Below are 17,525 nucleotides of genomic sequence, written 5' to 3'. Positions count from 1 at the left end.
GGACCAGATGATCTTGAGGTCCCTTCCAACCTGGGATCCTATGACTTTATGATCATGGAATCATAGAATCACAGACTGGTTTGGGTTGGAAGGCACCTTCAAGCTCACCTGGTTCCAAGCCCCTGCCACGGACAGGGACACTTTCCACTACACCAGGTTGCTCCAAGTCCCGTCCAACCTGGCCTTGAGCACTGCCAGGGATGGGGCAGCCACAGCTTCTCTGGGCAACCTGTGCCAGCGCCTCACCACCCTCACAGGGAGGAATGAGATCATGATATCTGAGCAGGATTAGCACATAGTGAATTTGCGCTCTTTGTGAATTCATGAAAACCTGAAGATTAAAAATAAGCCAGAGATTGTAATATAGACAAAGGGAGAACTTAAACTACAAAATAATTATCTTAAAGACAGTAATTTTAACATTGTGAGAAAACTAAAGAAGAAACCCCCCACCTTACTGTTTCTCATCTGCTGAAATATTTTTCTTAATATAGCAAAGCATAAAGCAAACTTCCTACAAGAAGCACGATAGATACAGTTTGGGGAGTAACCTAATAAAAAAAGTCTACATCTTTTCTACTGATAGTGTCTAAAGTGTTGAGAGACTTCTGGCTAAAGCAGCTTGCTTGGTGTGGTTTTTTAGCTGTCTCCTAAGGACAAGCACAGGGCAGGCTTTTGGACTCTGAGGCTTGTAACAAAACCTCTACACAAATTTTTAAACTGAAATGGAGATAATCTGAGGGCCTTAAAATAGTTGAAACACTAGAATAACTTCAAATACTATAAAAAAATCAAGTGTCTAATAATAATACCATAATTCTAGTGCCAGCATTTCTCAGTGTCCACTGGTGGCTGTGTAATTCCTGCCAGGAAAACCCAACTCTGTGCCAGACAGTTTAATTCAACCACTCTTCTGACAGACGTATAATAATAGCTGGTAGGAGATTTGTTTTGACTACAAGTTATGTTAAAGCAGCTGCCTATAGTCTCAAAGCAGCGGATGGCATCTGTGAAAGTATTTAATACCAAGCAAGATTCCAGGCTACAGTAGTTTCATTCTTCAGTAGAGTATGACAAGGTGAGAATTGATCTTGTAAGCCTCAGTGCAGGTGTGAAAAAATGAGATGCCAACAAGATGTACCCTAATGGTATTTCCTTGGAGACTTCAAATGATTTAGCTCTGTATAAGGAATAAACATGACTAAAAAGCAACTTCATGAATTATAAATCATATATTAAAATTAAGAGAAATATTTTCAGTTTTTACAGTTGAATGACAGACATCTTTACCCAACAGACAGCACTTTTACCAATAGAATCTCAAAATTATTCTCTCATAATTCAAGTATATTTACCTGATTTCCTGCTGAGAAAGTAAGATATGATAATTCATAGCATGAAAACATAAAGAGGTGCATCCACCTTACTCTTAGTATCTTCCCTAATAGAAAGATTATCATTTCCCACTCAGTACAAAAGACTAAAGAATACAGAAAACAAACCACAAGGATAGATTTGTTCCAACTTGAGCAACCCTCAACCTGGTGCAGAAGACAGTCTCGTGACTGAAGTCATAAATGGGCCTGTTGTACCGCATATTGCCAGCCTGTTTCTCCTGGATGATTTAATTCTGTAAAAATAATGAATGCAGAACAGCATTGGATTCCCCTACAGAATCCACAAGCAGGATGGAAACTCTTAGATTCACTGCGCAAAACCCCAGCTACTTAAACTGAGTAACTGACAACCTTGTCAGTGAGTAAGACTATGATAATTGGAAATTCTGAGGGATGAAAATCCTGCCTTTTTTCAGAGGTTTGGGTAAGCAGCAAGAAAATAGCAACACCTGTGTCGTGGTTTGAGCCCAGCTGGTAACTCAGAACCACACAGCCGCTCGCTCACTCCCCCCGTTCTTCCTCCCCCCGCTCCCGGAGGGATGGGGAGGAGAATCGGAAGAACGTAACTCCCACGGGTTGAGATACAAGCAGTCCTGCAACTAAGGTATAATACAAAACCACTACTGCTACCACCAATGATAATAATGATTAGTGAAATAACAAGGGGAGAGGATACAATTGCTCACCACCCGCCGACCGATACCCAGCCCGACCCAAGCAGTGATCTGGGCCTTCCGGGTAACTCCCCCTGGTTTATATACTGGGCATGACATGCCATGGTATGGAATACCCCTTTGGCTAGTTTGGGTCAGGTGTCCTGTCTCTGCTTCCTCCCGGCTTCCCCTCCTCCCTGGCAACGCATGAGACTGAGAAAGTCCTTGGTCAGAGTAAACATTACTTAGCAACAACTAAAAACATCGGTGTTATCAGCATTGTTCCCAGGCTGAAAGTTAAAAAACACAGCACTGCACCAGCTACTAAGAGGGAGAAAAATGACTGCTATAGCTGAACCCAGGACAACCTAGTAGTTTTGGGGAACGCATCCTGGAGACTGCTGTTGTTCAACTGGTTCCTCAACAACCTGGGCAAAAGTGGACAGACACCAACAGACATTTAGGACATTTGCAGGTGTCACTAAATGGAGGGAAGCGGGTACAATAGGTAACATAACAAACAGTAGAGTTTCAAGTCATGCATGACTGGATCAACAGAAACTCAGAAAGTTCACTGAGATAAAGTGCCACTTTTTGCTCTAGCAACAGAATTGTAACAACCTTGGCTGGGAACTGACTGCCCGAGTACCAACCCTGCCCAACCCCAAGCTTGGGGTTTATGAGCAGCACAGTGTTGAAATGAAGCAAACAGTGTATTGTCACTAGAAACAATGCAAACCATACACTGGGCTACATAAGGAATATGGCAAGCAAACTAAAGATCGTGATGTCTTACCTTACATATTTTGCCCAGGTGTGGGCCCTACAGCTCAAGGAGGATGTGAGAAAACTGGAAGGGACTAGACTGCATCACCTATGACGACAGGTTGAGGGATCTAGGCTCCTTTACACTGGTGAAGAGGTGGCTAAAGGATCGAATCATCTAATGGCAACCTACCCAAAGAGTAATTACAAAGAGAACATTGACAAACTTTTCTCAGCAGAGGCTGGTGTGATGTGGAAAGTCACAGCCAGCAGCTTTGAAAGTTCACACTGCATATTAGGCAACACTTTGCAGCAAGGCAGTGCAGCCATGGAACCGGTTTGCCCAGAGAGGCTGTAAAATCTGTTTCTGGAGGTTTACATGGGTCAGCTAACACAGTCATGTCTGACTACTCTTGGTGATTGTGCTGCTTGGAGCAGGAGGATGGACTAGATGACCTCCAGCAACTCTTTCCAACCAACACTTCTATTACACTAAAGCTACTTCAGGAAGGCCAGAGAACAGTGAATGAAAATGAAGCACAGAAAACTGAGTATTAAAAACTGATAAGTCAAAATGCATGGGTGAATTTAGGTCTGGGTCTAACGAGCCTTGTCATACAGAAAAGAAACTTTAAGTGGCAGCAGAATGCAAAACGTTTAATCACAAAATTAGGAAGGAGAAAGCATATGCCACAATCGCTTTATTTGAAGTTAAGGATATTATTAATTTTTCAGCACCCTTACTATTTCATTGCATTTCAATAACACAATAAAGAATCTTGACTAACTTTAATTCTCTGGAAGCAACAGTTGATAGAGCATCTCTAGTAAGTTGGAAATTAACTAATAATTTTATTGTCTAATTTATCATATTAGACAACTTTATTTATATTTTATAAATATATATAAAATTTATAATAGATATAAAACTTATTTATATTAAATAAAATATTTATTTATATAAAATATTTATTTATATATAATATAAATATAAAATAAATATATAATATAAATATAAAATAAAAATAAATACTATATAATATAAATATTTTATAAATGTTATTTATAATATTTATCTATTTTATTTATCATATTAGACACTTCCTGGAAAACAATGTTCTGTCATCACCACTTTTCTGATTACACAAAACTTTTCCTGAGCAGTCTAAAGATTAATTTAAATCTAGCCCCTGTTGTGAAATCTGCTAGTACCAAAAGAGAGCATGATAGATTTAAAAGAAAAATCTGTATTTCAACTCCAGTTAATTTTACAAAAGTTTTGAAAGATACAGAGTCAAGCTAACTGATGGAAATTTTGATTACACATCTGTAATTGTAAACAGAACTGATAAAGGATTAGTTTCCTTTAAAATCATGCAGAGCTTTAAATTTGTTATTGACAGATTCTTAACATGATGAACTATCCATAACTCAGTAAAAAGCGGAGCTAGGAATTCAACATAAAATTCAGTATATGAAAGTGTTTCCAACTGGATATGGTCATTCAAGAAGCTAATCTGTTTTTAATTTGTATCTGGACACTGGGTTAGGTTACTAACAAATATTGGCTGTAATGAAACACACTATATAAAAGAATTCTTTTGACAATGGAGTCTTACAGGTTTTGAAAATAGAACTTCTGAATACACAGTTGATTAAAAATGCCCCTTTTTACTTACACAAAAGCATGCATCATCTCTCTAATGATGTTTTGCAGTGTTAATATTGGGTTTGTAACCACATAAAAAAATATGGCATTTTTTGAATTCTTCTTACATAAAGCTGCCAGATTTTGGTTATGATTTGCAGGGTACTTTGTAGTAAATTAACTGAATTGCTACAACCTGTGCATGTCAAGTTCTTGATCTCTAGAAAATCAAATTATGATACTGAAATTTATATGCCTAAATATGAAACCTATATGACGAAGTTGTTAATCTGTAGCATTTTACATAAAATACAAAATATGCTGTCTCACTCTCCCGATTGGCACTTTGTTATGAAACTCACTGAGTTCTCAAGTTAGCACAGTTTTTTTAATCTTTCCTGGTATAGAGAAATCTGTAAACAACATGGATTAGTGGAGGAGCCTAGAATAGCTAAAAGGAACAGACTATATCACATGTTTATTTTAGTTCATCATTCTAAGGACTTTCACGCAGAAGTAGAGGAAGTTACAGCTACCACAATGTCCATTCCTGTCTCCACTACTATCACCACAGCAGGACTACCTAATCTGTTCACGAGTCACCTTAATTACTATTTTTTCATAAGCCTGCATTTTGTAAGATCAAACATCTAGTTATAATCCACTTCTGCATGTTCCTCAGAGCCTACAAATACTGAAAAGACTGAAAAGAGCCCACATATGACAAAAAATATTTAAATAAGCTTAATTGCAGGAGGTCTCCACCCTCTTATTTGTACGACCAGTATTACCTAGAATATTCTTCTTTAGAATAATAATTAAAATCCAGTTGAATAGGACTTGGCTTTTTTAGTTTTGGGTTTTGTTGTTGGTTTTTTTAATTTGTGATCTCAGTTTGTATTGTCTCTTACACCAAATTTACAGCAGAGTTTTTATCATAGAATCATAGGATCACAGAATGGTTTGGGATGGAAGGGATCCAAATGGATGAGTTAAAGCTCATCCATTACTTATAGAATCATTATGGGATGACAGCAAAACATTCTGATTTACCTGGAAGCTCTAGGTAGCTAAATCTGAACTAGTAAAAGTATGAAGATGAAAATCTTTTCAATTGTATGAGTGACTAAAAGTCCTTCAAAAACCTTACCACAGGCTTTGATATCATAGTAGTAAATGTTTTTAGACAGATAACAGTATGTTTCCAACAAAATGTCCCGTAACTAAACAGTAAATTGCAAATTTAGGACAGTAGTTATTAATGAAATTCTACTGTTTGTGTTACAGTGGAAATGTAACCAGATATTCACTTCATTCTATATTATCACCAGACAAAATGCGAAGTACAGGACTTGATCCAAAGCTAATGAAATCCCACAAGATATAATTGTGCTTTAGGTAAGATTGTAAAAAGAAGTTCAAGACCAAATCAAGAAATAGTCAAAGGTTATAAAAATGTGCCAACATTATGTACTGCATTTGTATTTAAACACATTATTCACCTTATAGATATATCCATGCAAGTTCAAGAGCCAATTATATCTCAAATTGAGTGTTTCAATCATACTCACTCATACAAATTCTTCAGTGGTGAAGTTAAAATAGCCAGCACAGAGAGCAGACTATTGCAGTGGCTGTGTATTTTAAAGATCTTGAGATCTCTGTCTTCATGTGGATTCAGAAACTCCTTAACAGAGCTGCAAACTGACCAGAGCATATCTTCAGTGGACATCAAAATTGCAGCAATATCAGTTCTGTAAGGAAAAAAAAAAAAAAAAGTGAAAATAACATTATTTGGGATATCAGGAGAGTGCTAAATTTCAGTCAAGTAGAGCTTTCCTCTGACAACATAAAATACCTAAATCACCGCATGGACTTTTTCATCTTTCATCAGTGGTGCAGGAAATATGAACTACACTATAAAATTCAGCACTTGCATAGAAAAGTTGTTATTGACACTAGTCAAGAGGAGACTTAAAAAACACAAAAATTTCCTCTTTCAAAGGACAATGTCACTAGGCAGGAACGCCTTATTTTCTAAACTACAACTAAATACAATTAAATTTTGATTTCTTTATGACAAAAGTATAATTAGAATGTTCATACTATTTTTAAATCCTGCTGGTGCAAAAAAAAGTGATGATAAGTGAACTAAATCTTCAATTTGTAAAACTTAAACTGCCAGGCAACATATTACGATTTGGAACATTTCTGAGCCAGTAATGCTGCTGCTGGTACTGGCTGGTAGAGCATCATGGGACATTGGCCTAAACAATAGCAAGAACCCAAAGTACAACAACATAATCTCAAAGACTGACGTTCGACTGAAAAAGTACCTCATTACCTAAAAGCCAATGGATACATATGTGATCATCTGCATTTTTAAGGATTATTACATTTTTTATTTTTGGAAAAGCTAAGCAAACACACATTTGCCTATATTACAGATCAGATCTCTAATATTCAAGAACCATTGGAAGAAAAGACCCCTCCAAAGTACCGTATTATAAAGGAATTCATAAAACCTCTATGATAAAAATTATTGAATTACCTTAATTAAAAATTAGTTTTTTCATTTGTGGATGGCTGGATAATTCAATTTACTTACTGACAAATTCAAGAATCACCTTATTAAACAAAACAGCTTCTCTGCAAAATGACAATGTAAAAAAATCTTTCTTGTTTAGTATTTTGAAGCAAATTCATATAGAACTGACTAATACCACATTTAAGAAATAACTATACCAGTACATATTTTTCATATTTCAGGGTATTTTTACTTCCCAGGAAATTTATGGCAAAGTTTCCAGGAAACCTCTCTGTACCTAAAGATACAGAATCATGGTAAATTAGTGCAGGAATAGAGCATATAAAATGGCATTTTGATATGTAGAATAAAACTCCCCCCCCCCCCCAACTATTCTAAGAATGTGAACTTGTGCAAGTTATGTAAGCTTCCACGACATTGCTCCATTTCATAATGAAACTTATGATGAGAGCACATAACTTTTAGCTCAGACAGAACATATCTCTGCAGAGTGTCTCTCATTTCCTACAAATGACAAGCTCTTAAGTTTGTAACTTGGATGGCCATCATGGACTATATCACTTTCAAAATCTAAAAACAGGAACATATTCATATAGGAAAGATATATAGCAAAGGGGCAGGATAGGAAATGCACCAATTTCTTTAATACACAACATTTCATATAAAGAGAAAGGACAGAGGCAGGGTAAGCTTCCACCTAGAGACACATGCTTTAGTATTCCTTAAAGAGACCCTCCTCTCCGGCAAACCATAAGAATCCCAACAAAAACTTCCACATTCATAACTTCCTAAAATGACAGGAGAAGGAATAATCTCTTTCTCCTTCTGCATCACTGGCTTCTTTCTGGCAAATGTTCTGATATGACCTTGTAGCTCTTTCACTTGAAAAGCCCTATGAAAACTCAAATTCTATTGGAACTCATGGAGTTTTCTTCATAAATCAATGGTTTCAAACCCTGATGCTGCCAATGCTGCCCACATTTTCGGTTGTGCCACTACTCCTCAACTACTGCACTGTTTATCATGAGGGTTTCAAACCAAATAAGCAGTTTATGGAACAATTTCACCAAGAGTTCAAAAGAGGTCTTCGATTCTGCCCAGTTTAGTATATGACCACCAAGTATACTGATCTATGCAAAATATATTGAATTAAAATGACATCCAAATAAGAAACTGTGTCTATCCCATCTGCTGTGTCCATTAACACTTAAATTTGAATCAAAGCAGTGTGTAACAGAAAACTAAGATTTACTTATCCATTAAAAATGTGCATTAAGTATACAACCATTACCTGATTTGTGGTGTTCTCTTGTAACTGGGGCAGGCCTGACAATATCTGGAGGACAGCATAGACAAAGATTCCTCTAGTACATCTGTAAGAATCTCCTGGGCTGTCTTGGGAGGTAGAATAGTCCATAGATCATGATGAAGAGCACAGCAGAAGTAATGCCACATCTGGACAGAGAATGAGCATCTTTCCCCCTAGCAAAACCACCAATAAATAATAAAAACACACCTTCCAAATGTCAATTTAGTTCCTCTCAGTCTAATTAATTCAATCTGAAAGGAAATAGATGAAAAGTTTCAGGCACATAATGACCAAAAAGTGGTCCTTGACAAGATGTGAAACATCTTTATTAGCAAGAAAACTCATGTTCAATTTCAGTTACAAAACTAGAGCTCTGCACAAAGCCAAACTACAGCATTTGACTTCTTATATCCTTAATTAACCTATTCTCGAAACCCGCTGTATTTTAAGTCTAGTTTAAAAACACATACAGTATTCTGTGCTCACTATAATAGTCAGAGGAATTTAATATAACAGCTTCTTTGTCCTCAAAAGAAAATAATAATCTAAATTACTTGAACATGCCTATTTCAACAAACTCATAATTGCTACACATAACCATGATTACAAAACTTTGGTTATATATGATGGAAATGTAGTAGAAGCAGAAAAAAATAACAACTGAACAATGAAAATAATAATGAGAGAGGTTCAGAATTTTTTAGTAAGATTATTTTTCATCTTATAATGGTAATTCATTGGAACAAAACATTTTCTAGGAAGAATCAGCATAGGCATTAACATTTCATTGTCTGTATAGAACCACCCCAATATGATACAGAGCTAAATACAGAGGAGTCAAAATCACAGTGGTTAATCCATAACATCTCCAAGAAATACATCGTTCAAATCACATGTAAATATTTCAATTAGTACCTATTCAGAAGATTCTGTTATTCTCTGCCCATGGTAAGGGGGCTGGAACTGGATGATCCACCCCAAACCATTCTATGATTATAATAAAGCTGTATCAGAACAAAGACTTGAATCTTCACTTCACAAATTACAATGGAGTTGAGAAATATTTTAAGAATGCGTTTATATTTTAGAATTATCAGAAATATAACCCCATGATTTTTAAACACTGTAAGAGTTTGATGTGCATCCTCTAATAACAATAAGAAAAAAAAAAAAAGAATCTGTCTTATTTTACACACACCACATTAACAGCTTATTGGGAGTTTTCATTATTCAGTGTTTCTCTGCCATAATATTTGAAGTATATTTTATATTAAAAACTGGTAAATTATGACAAAGAAAAAAAGTACCAAACTAATGCAGAAGAGAGAAAGGTAATTGTCCTGGGTTCAGCTATAGCAGTCATTTTTCTCCTGCTTAGTAGCTGGTGCAGTGCTGTGTTTTTTAACTTTCAGCCTGGGAACAACGCTGATAACACCGATGTTTTTAGTTGTTGCTAAGTAATGTTTATTCCAACCAAGGACTTTCTCAGTCTCATGCTTTGCCAGGGAGGAGGGGAAGCTGGGAGGAAGCAGAGACAGGACACCTGACCCAAACTAGCCAAAGGGGTATTCCATACCACAGCACGTCATGCCCAGTATATAAACCGGGGGGAGTTACCCGGAAGGCCCAGATCACTGCTCGGGTCGGGCTGGGTATCGGTCGGCGGGTGGTGAGCAATTGTATCCTCTCCCCTTGTTATTTCACTAATCGTTATTATCATTGGTGGTAGCAGTAGTGGTTTTGTGTTATACCTTAGTTGCGGGACTGCTCTTATCTCAACCCGTGGGAGTTACATTCTTCCCATTCTCCTCCCCATCCCTCCGGGAGCGGGGGGAGGAAGAGGGGGGGGGGGGGGGAGTGAGCGAGCGGCTGTGTGGTTCTGAGTTACCGGCTGGGCTCAAACCACGACAGTTCTTTTTGGCGCCCAATGTGGGGCTCGAAAGGTTGAGATAACGACAGATCTGACCAGAGTGTGTTTAATCATATTTGTGATAAGCATTCATTGTTACTACTCGTCACAATGGTGATTATTTGGCTCTCAGACGTGTTGCGCTTGATCTCAGAGTTTCAGCATGTTGTACCTTACTTACAGCCACTATTTGCTGTTTTAGCGTTTATCGGCTGGGGGGCCTGGGCTAAGGTTCTTGTTTCACTGTACTTCATGGTAATGACTTGTAATACAATAGACTCATTGATCATGAAACTGGTCTGGTTTGTGCTTCCAGCGTGGCCATCACCACTATACATTGGGAGGTATATAATGAAATATTTTAGCAATTGCATATCTTTTTTTTTCTCCTCGGGGGGTAAACTTACGAAGGAAGCATTCTCTTCCTCCCCCCGCTCCCGGAGAGACTGGAGAGCCAAGGAGTGATCAGCAGGACCCGCTCACCCTTTAATAGCCCCATATGGCCAGTGCAAAAGTCTAATGGAGAGTGGAGATTAACAGTAGACTATCGTGGCCTGAACGAAGTCACACCACCATTGAGTGCTGCCGTACCGGACATGTTAGAACTTCAGTATGAACTGGAGTCAAAGGCAGCCAAGTGGTATGCCACAATTGACATTGCCAATGCATTTTTCTCAATCCCTTTGGCAGCAGAATGCAGGCCACAGTTTGCTTTCACTTGGAGGGGCGTCCAGTACACTTGGAACCGACTGCCTCAGGGGTGGAAACACAGCCCTACCATCTGCCATGGATTGATCCAGACTGCACTGGAACAGGGGCAAGCTCCAGAACACCTGCAATACATTGATGACATCATCGTGTGGGGTGACACAGCGGAAGAAGTTTTTGAGAAAGGGAGGAAAATAATCCAAATCCTGCTGAAGGCCGGTTTTGCCATAAAACGGAATAAGGTCAAGGGACCTGCACAGGAGATTCAATTTTTGGGAATAAAATGGCAAGATGGACGCCGCCAGATCCCCACAGACGTGATCAACAAGATAACAGCAATGTCTCCACCAACTAACAAGAAAGAAACACAAGCTTTCTTAGGTGTTGTGGGGTTCTGGAGAATGCACATCCCAAATTACAGTCTGATTGTAAGCCCTCTCTACCATGTGACCCGGAAGAAGAATGATTTCAAATGGGGCCCTGAGCAACAACAAGCCTTTGAACAAATTAAACGAGAAATAGTTCATGCAGTAGCCCTTGGACCAGTCCGGGCCGGGCCAGATGTGAAAAATGTGCTCTATACCGCAGCTGGGGAGAATGGTCCTACCTGGAGCCTCTGGCAGAAAGCTCCAGGGGAGACTCGAGGTCGACCCCTTGGCTTTTGGAGTCGGGGATATAAAGGATCCGAGGCCAGCTATACTCCCACTGAAAAAGAGATACTGGCAGCCTATGAAGGGGTTCGAGCTGCCTCAGAAGTGATTGGAACTGAAGCGCAGCTCCTCCTGGCACCCCGGTTGCCTGTGCTGGGCTGGATGTTCAAAGGCAGGGTCTCCTCTACACATCATGCAACTGATGCTACATGGAGTAAGTGGGCCGCACTAATTACACAACGAGCTCGAATAGGAAATCCCAGTCGTCCAGGAATTCTAGAAGTCATCATGGACTGGCCAGAGGGCAAAGATTTTGGGATGTCACCAGAACAGGAGGTGACGCGTGCTGAAGAGGCCCCACCATATAATGAACTGTCGGAGAGTGAAAAGCAATATGCCTTGTTTACTGATGGGTCCTGCCGTATTGTGGGAAAGCATCGGAGATGGAAGGCAGCTGTGTGGAGTCCCCTGCGACAAGTTGCAGAAACTGCTGAGGGAGAGGGTGAATCGAGTCAATTTGCAGAGGTGAAAGCCATCCAGCTGGCCTTGGACATTGCTGAACAAGAAAAATGGCCAGTACTTTATCTCTATACTGACTCATGGATGGTGGCAAATGCCCTGTGGGGGTGGTTGCAGCAATGGAAGCAGAGCAACTGGCAACGCAGAAGTAAACCCATCTGGGCTGCTGCATTGTGGCAAGATATTGCTGCTCGGGTGCAGAACCTGGTGGTGAAGGTACGCCACGTAGATGCCCATGTACCCAAGAGTCGGGCCACTGAGGAACACCAGAATAACCAGCAAGTGGATAAAGCTGCTAAGATTAAAGTGGCTCAGATGGACTTGGATTGGCAACATAAGGGTGAATTATTTTTAGCCCGGTGGGCCCATGACACCTCAGGCCATCAAGGCAGAGATGCAACATATAGATGGGCTCGTGATCGAGGGGTGGACTTAACGATGGACACTATTGCCCAGGTTATTCACGAATGTGAAACATGTGCTGCAATTAAGCAAGCCAAGCGGTTAAAGCCTCTCTGGTATGGAGGACGATGGCTGAAGTACAAATATGGGGAGGCCTGGCAGATTGACTATATCACACTCCCACCAACCCACCAGGGCAAGCGCTATGTGCTTACCATGGTGGAAGCAACCACCGGCTGGCTGGAAACATACGCTGTGTCCCATGCCACTGCCTGGAACACTATCCTCGGCCTTGAGAAACAAGTCTTGTGGCGACACGGCACCCCAGAGAGAATTGAGTCAGACAATGGGACTCATTTCCGGAACAACCTCATAGACACTTGGGCCAAAGAGCATGGCATTGAGTGGGTATACCACATCCCCTACCATGCACCAGCCTCTGGGAAAATCGAACGGTACAATGGGCTGTTAAAAACTACACTGAGAGCAATGGGTGGTGGGACTTTCAAACACTGGGATACACATTTACCAAAAGCTACCTGGTTGGTCAACAGTAGGGGATCTGCCAACAGGGCTGGCCCAGCCCAATCAGAACTTTTACGTACTGTAGACGGGGATAAAGTTCCTGTGGTGCACATAAAGAATTTGTTGGGGAAGACAGTCTGGGTTATTCCTGCTTCAGGTAAAGGCAAACCCACTCGTGGGGTTGCTTTTGCTCAGGGACCTGGATATACTTGGTGGGTAATGCGGGAAGATGGGGAAGTCCGATGTGTACCTCAAGGGGATTTGATTTTGGGGGAAAACAGCCAATGAACTCAATTGTACGCTGTTGCCTGCTCTATAACACTTTTATAGCCCACCAGCTAGATATCTTCAGGTCGCCAGCCATTGACCCTGACTTCCCTCCGATCATCACCTCAACAAAGAATGAATTTTGAGGAAACCAGACGAGCTCAGCAGTGACCAGATGAGTTTGGCGGTATCATCAGCAGGCAACAACCCAACACTATGTACCGTCCCTCCTGCCCTGAAAGACTATTACAAGAGATGGAGCCTGACATCATGGACTGGATGAGTTCAGCAATTTTACAGGGATTGGTCCATGGACTAGGGAACGATATCTTTCTCTGTGTGTGGGTGTGGGTGTATATATATGTGTATATATGGGACAGGGGTGATGGTGTGCTGAGAGATGTGGGATCTGAGCATGACGTGAATGGTATGGAATAAGGGGTGGATACTGTCCTGGGTTCAGCTATAGCAGTCATTTTTCTCCTGCTTAGTAGCTGGTGCAGTGCTGTGTTTTTTAACTTTCAGCCTGGGAACAACGCTGATAACACCGATGTTTTTAGTTGTTGCTAAGTAATGTTTATTCCAACCAAGGACTTTCTCAGTCTCATGCTTTGCCAGGGAGGAGGGGAAGCTGGGAGGAAGCAGAGACAGGACACCTGACCCAAACTAGCCAAAGGGGTATTCCATACCACAGCACGTCATGCCCAGTATATAAACCGGGGGGAGTTACCCGGAAGGCCCAGATCACTGCTCGGGTCGGGCTGGGTATCGGTCGGCGGGTGGTGAGCAATTGTATCCTCTCCCCTTGTTATTTCACTAATCGTTATTATCATTGGTGGTAGCAGTAGTGGTTTTGTGTTATACCTTAGTTGCGGGACTGCTCTTATCTCAACCCGTGGGAGTTACATTCTTCCCATTCTCCTCCCCATCCCTCCGGGAGCGGGGGGAGGAAGGGGGGGGGGGGGGGGAGAGTGAGCGAGCGGCTGTGTGGTTCTGAGTTACCGGCTGGGCTCAAACCACGACAGTAATACAGAGAAGTTTCAAGAGAAAATTATATGCCTAATCTTCTTCATACATACAACCATGGACATCTTGTAACTGTTTTAAGCATATTTCAACTGGAAACCAAACCAAATCACTCTGGTATTTTGTACAATGAAGCACATGAAAAGTGTTTCCACACAGGTAAAATAGGATTGTCTTATATTGTTCAAAAATTGATAAAATAATGGATATATTAAAACAATTTTCTGGTTTTCTTATATGAAATGAAATTACACTATTATGGCATGATATACTGAAACATCATCACAAAAATGTACAAGTTTAATTCACAACTCAACTCGTAACATAAGTCCATAGCTTTACATAACTCAAATGCCGAATCATTTCTGTAAGGCCGGGTTTCTTAGACACATTACCATGACTGTTCTTGAGGTACTTTCCAGTAGAACTTACCAGAAATAAATCCCTAACCCTACCTCACAGACATTTTGCTAACATTTCCCTTTCTTTGTAAAAACATTTCAACTGTTACAGAATAAATTTACCAGGTAAAAAATAATTAGTTTGAATGCCTAATGGAAGCTAATTTATTTTGTTCATAGAATCATAGAATCATAGAATGGTCAATTTACAAAAAAAAAAATAATTTTTTTTCAAAACTATTCAGTCTTAGCAACTACAAATACAATTCTAAACTGACTTTTTTAACGTAGGGCATTTATTTTTTTAAGTAACTGACATTGGTGAGTTTTATTTTTTAACTATGTAACCTTAAACACAAAACGCTTCATTTTCTCTGCTTTATTCAATCTAAAGCAGTAAATTGAATAATACCCATTTTCTAGCATTGTACCTCCACTGCAGAAGCAACAGTGTCACTGAAGATTTAAATAAGATTTGTTCCCCTTTTCTGACCTGTTTTTCTATTTGTTGCCATTTCTACTGGTAAACATCTGCTATTTTTGTAGGCTTTGTATTATACAAACAGATGTGAGCTTTTATTTAGCTTACATACCAGGAAACAAGCAGCTGTGCTTTATTGCATAAGCCACTCCATATTATCTTTGAACAGACAATTCTTTATTCTTTGACTATTAGAAAACATAAGTTCTCAAAGCTACAGCAGATGTCTGCTACACTAAAGGCTCCATTCGAAAGCCTAAGCTGGAGCGCTGGCCCAGTGGCACAGTGGGTGTTCAGTGTATCTGAACCCAGAGAGTTTCCCTCCCTGGCAGTACAGACTCCAAGTGCTGAACAGGAACTGCTCTCACATTACCACCAATTCACTACTTGTACCTCATAAAATCTCTGCTTAACTTTCCTAAAAGACATTCGGAACTTTTGGTGATCTCACAGTGATTATAATAATAACGCGTTCACCCTCTAACTATAACTGGTCTTTAGGCTTTTAATCACAGTTACCACTGTTGGGTTAGGTGCATGTCAGAGGAAGGATGGGTGAGCAGCATACGAAATCAGTTATGAAAATCCAAAAAATATCTAAAATTTTTTTAATTTTATTTATTCTTATTTTTACAATGCAGAAAATTCTTTTATAGAATTTAATAACCATTTGCTACCAATCTTGTTCTTCTCAGATATTACCATTGCACAAACAAACAAATAAATGGATATGGAAACTGCAGTTCTGTGTAATCAAACACAGACACTGTCTCCTGCCCTTTCCTCCTTTCCCTTTGTCTTTCAGTGGGTTTGGCTTCTTCCTGGACAACTTACATAACAAGTAAGTCTAGCAGTTTTATTAATCAATATGTCATTAGTGGGGAATAGAAAGGAAGGCTATCGCATATTCTAATACCAGTTGAAAGTCCTATATTATTGGGGAAAAAGAAGAGTAACTTATGTGATCCTTGAAGTGTAGGATTGCCATTTTGAATGTAATTAAGCATGCAAGACAAGAATGAGGAACTCACAAAAGTGGAAGAGTATGTTCCAATTGAGAGAGGAGGTGCTCATACCACAGCCTGCTCTTGAGTGACAAAGTCTTCTGGCACCTGGCTCCAAGTTGCTCTTGTTCTCTGAGCTCCACAGGATCGATGTGATTTAAGAGGCAGAGCCTCAAACTTCCTGCAGAGCTTAGACCTTGGAAGGAGCCACCTCTCACTGCTAGGAGTTTCAGCAGGTTGTTGCCTCCATAACAATCAATAGGTCTTACACCAACCTCTTTCATTTGACAAAAGCACAATGGAAGTAGCAGCTGTTTAGCATTGTGCCTCTTGCAGGCACTCTGAGCAGATCATGGTCGATCCTTGGGCCATGGCCCACGGCCCAATAAAAAGAGCAGAGCAATAACATAAAATTACATGCTTCCCACCTCAAGTCCTGCAAGCAATACAGAGCTGAGATACCAGCTTTCTTCATCCCTTTCTACACACATCAGTTCTGATCAGTAATGATAAAATTGTTCAGCTAATCTATACCCTTTCTTCTTGAGACAGCTGTTTCTGACAATTAGGTTTCCTCCACAGTGAATAGTTATTGATTCCTTAATAAACAGGACGCAGCATCATATGGTGAAGTGAAGATCATGTCATGATTTTTCATTTGCCAAAAGCCACTAAATTTCTGATCAATCCAGGACATCTGTGCTCACGTTCAAAGAAAAGTAAAATGCTTATTTACTTACCTTTGAGGGGTGGGCATTTTGATAATTACTCATATTAAAGTCTGCATCACCTGTCTAGCACAGATTTCTGTCACCGACTCAGCAGCTTTTATATTACATCTGGAGAATATATGTATCACACAGACTTTTCTCTCATGTAAGAATTCTAGAAAACTGTTAACAAACCCACCCTAATTCTCTCACACAGCAAATGATATTAGGAAAAGCAGGATGTTGTCTCCAAGAGATCTCAGTTATTAATGATAAAAAAAGCCCATAATACTTTCACTTCATCCAGAAATTAAGTGAAAATAATTTTGAACAGTATATGTTAGCCTATGTCCGCATTTGAATGGAATGAAGAAAAAACCCAAAAAAATTATAATAAGTCACTTGATTGTTACGGTTTTTTTCACGGAATCATTAGGATTATGGTTTAAGAGTAGACGTGTGAGTTCAAAATGATGAAATGGCAGTACTTATTTCAGAAATATATTGTTGAATGCTGAAAGTAACTATATTGATGGTCTGTCTTTGTTATAGTCTTCACTTACAAAAGGTAAAAAGGGGAACTAATTAAAAAAAAAAAGCAAC

General features: G+C 39.6%; 1 protein-coding gene across 7 annotated transcripts in view; it reads right to left on the bottom strand.

Annotated features, from left to right (window-relative positions):
• Positions 1–17,525, bottom strand: part of KIAA0825 (KIAA0825 ortholog) — a 253,246-nt gene that overhangs the window by 153,114 nt on the left and 82,607 nt on the right. For all 7 annotated transcript variants that reach the window (XM_030471435.1, XM_030471432.1, XM_030471433.1 and 4 more), the window contains 2 exons: positions 8,303–8,493; positions 6,035–6,217 (listed from right to left, as the gene is read on the bottom strand). In XM_030471435.1, the coding sequence (XP_030327295.1) occupies positions 6,035–6,217; positions 8,303–8,493 (374 nt within the window). The remainder of the gene's footprint in view (positions 1–6,034; positions 6,218–8,302; positions 8,494–17,525) is intronic.

The sequence above is a fragment of the Strigops habroptila genome, chromosome Z (genome assembly GCF_004027225.2).
Source record: "Strigops habroptila isolate Jane chromosome Z, bStrHab1.2.pri, whole genome shotgun sequence".
In the NCBI taxonomy this organism is placed as follows: Eukaryota; Metazoa; Chordata; class Aves; order Psittaciformes; family Psittacidae; genus Strigops; species Strigops habroptila.
This window is presented reverse-complemented; position numbering and strand designations above follow the sequence as displayed.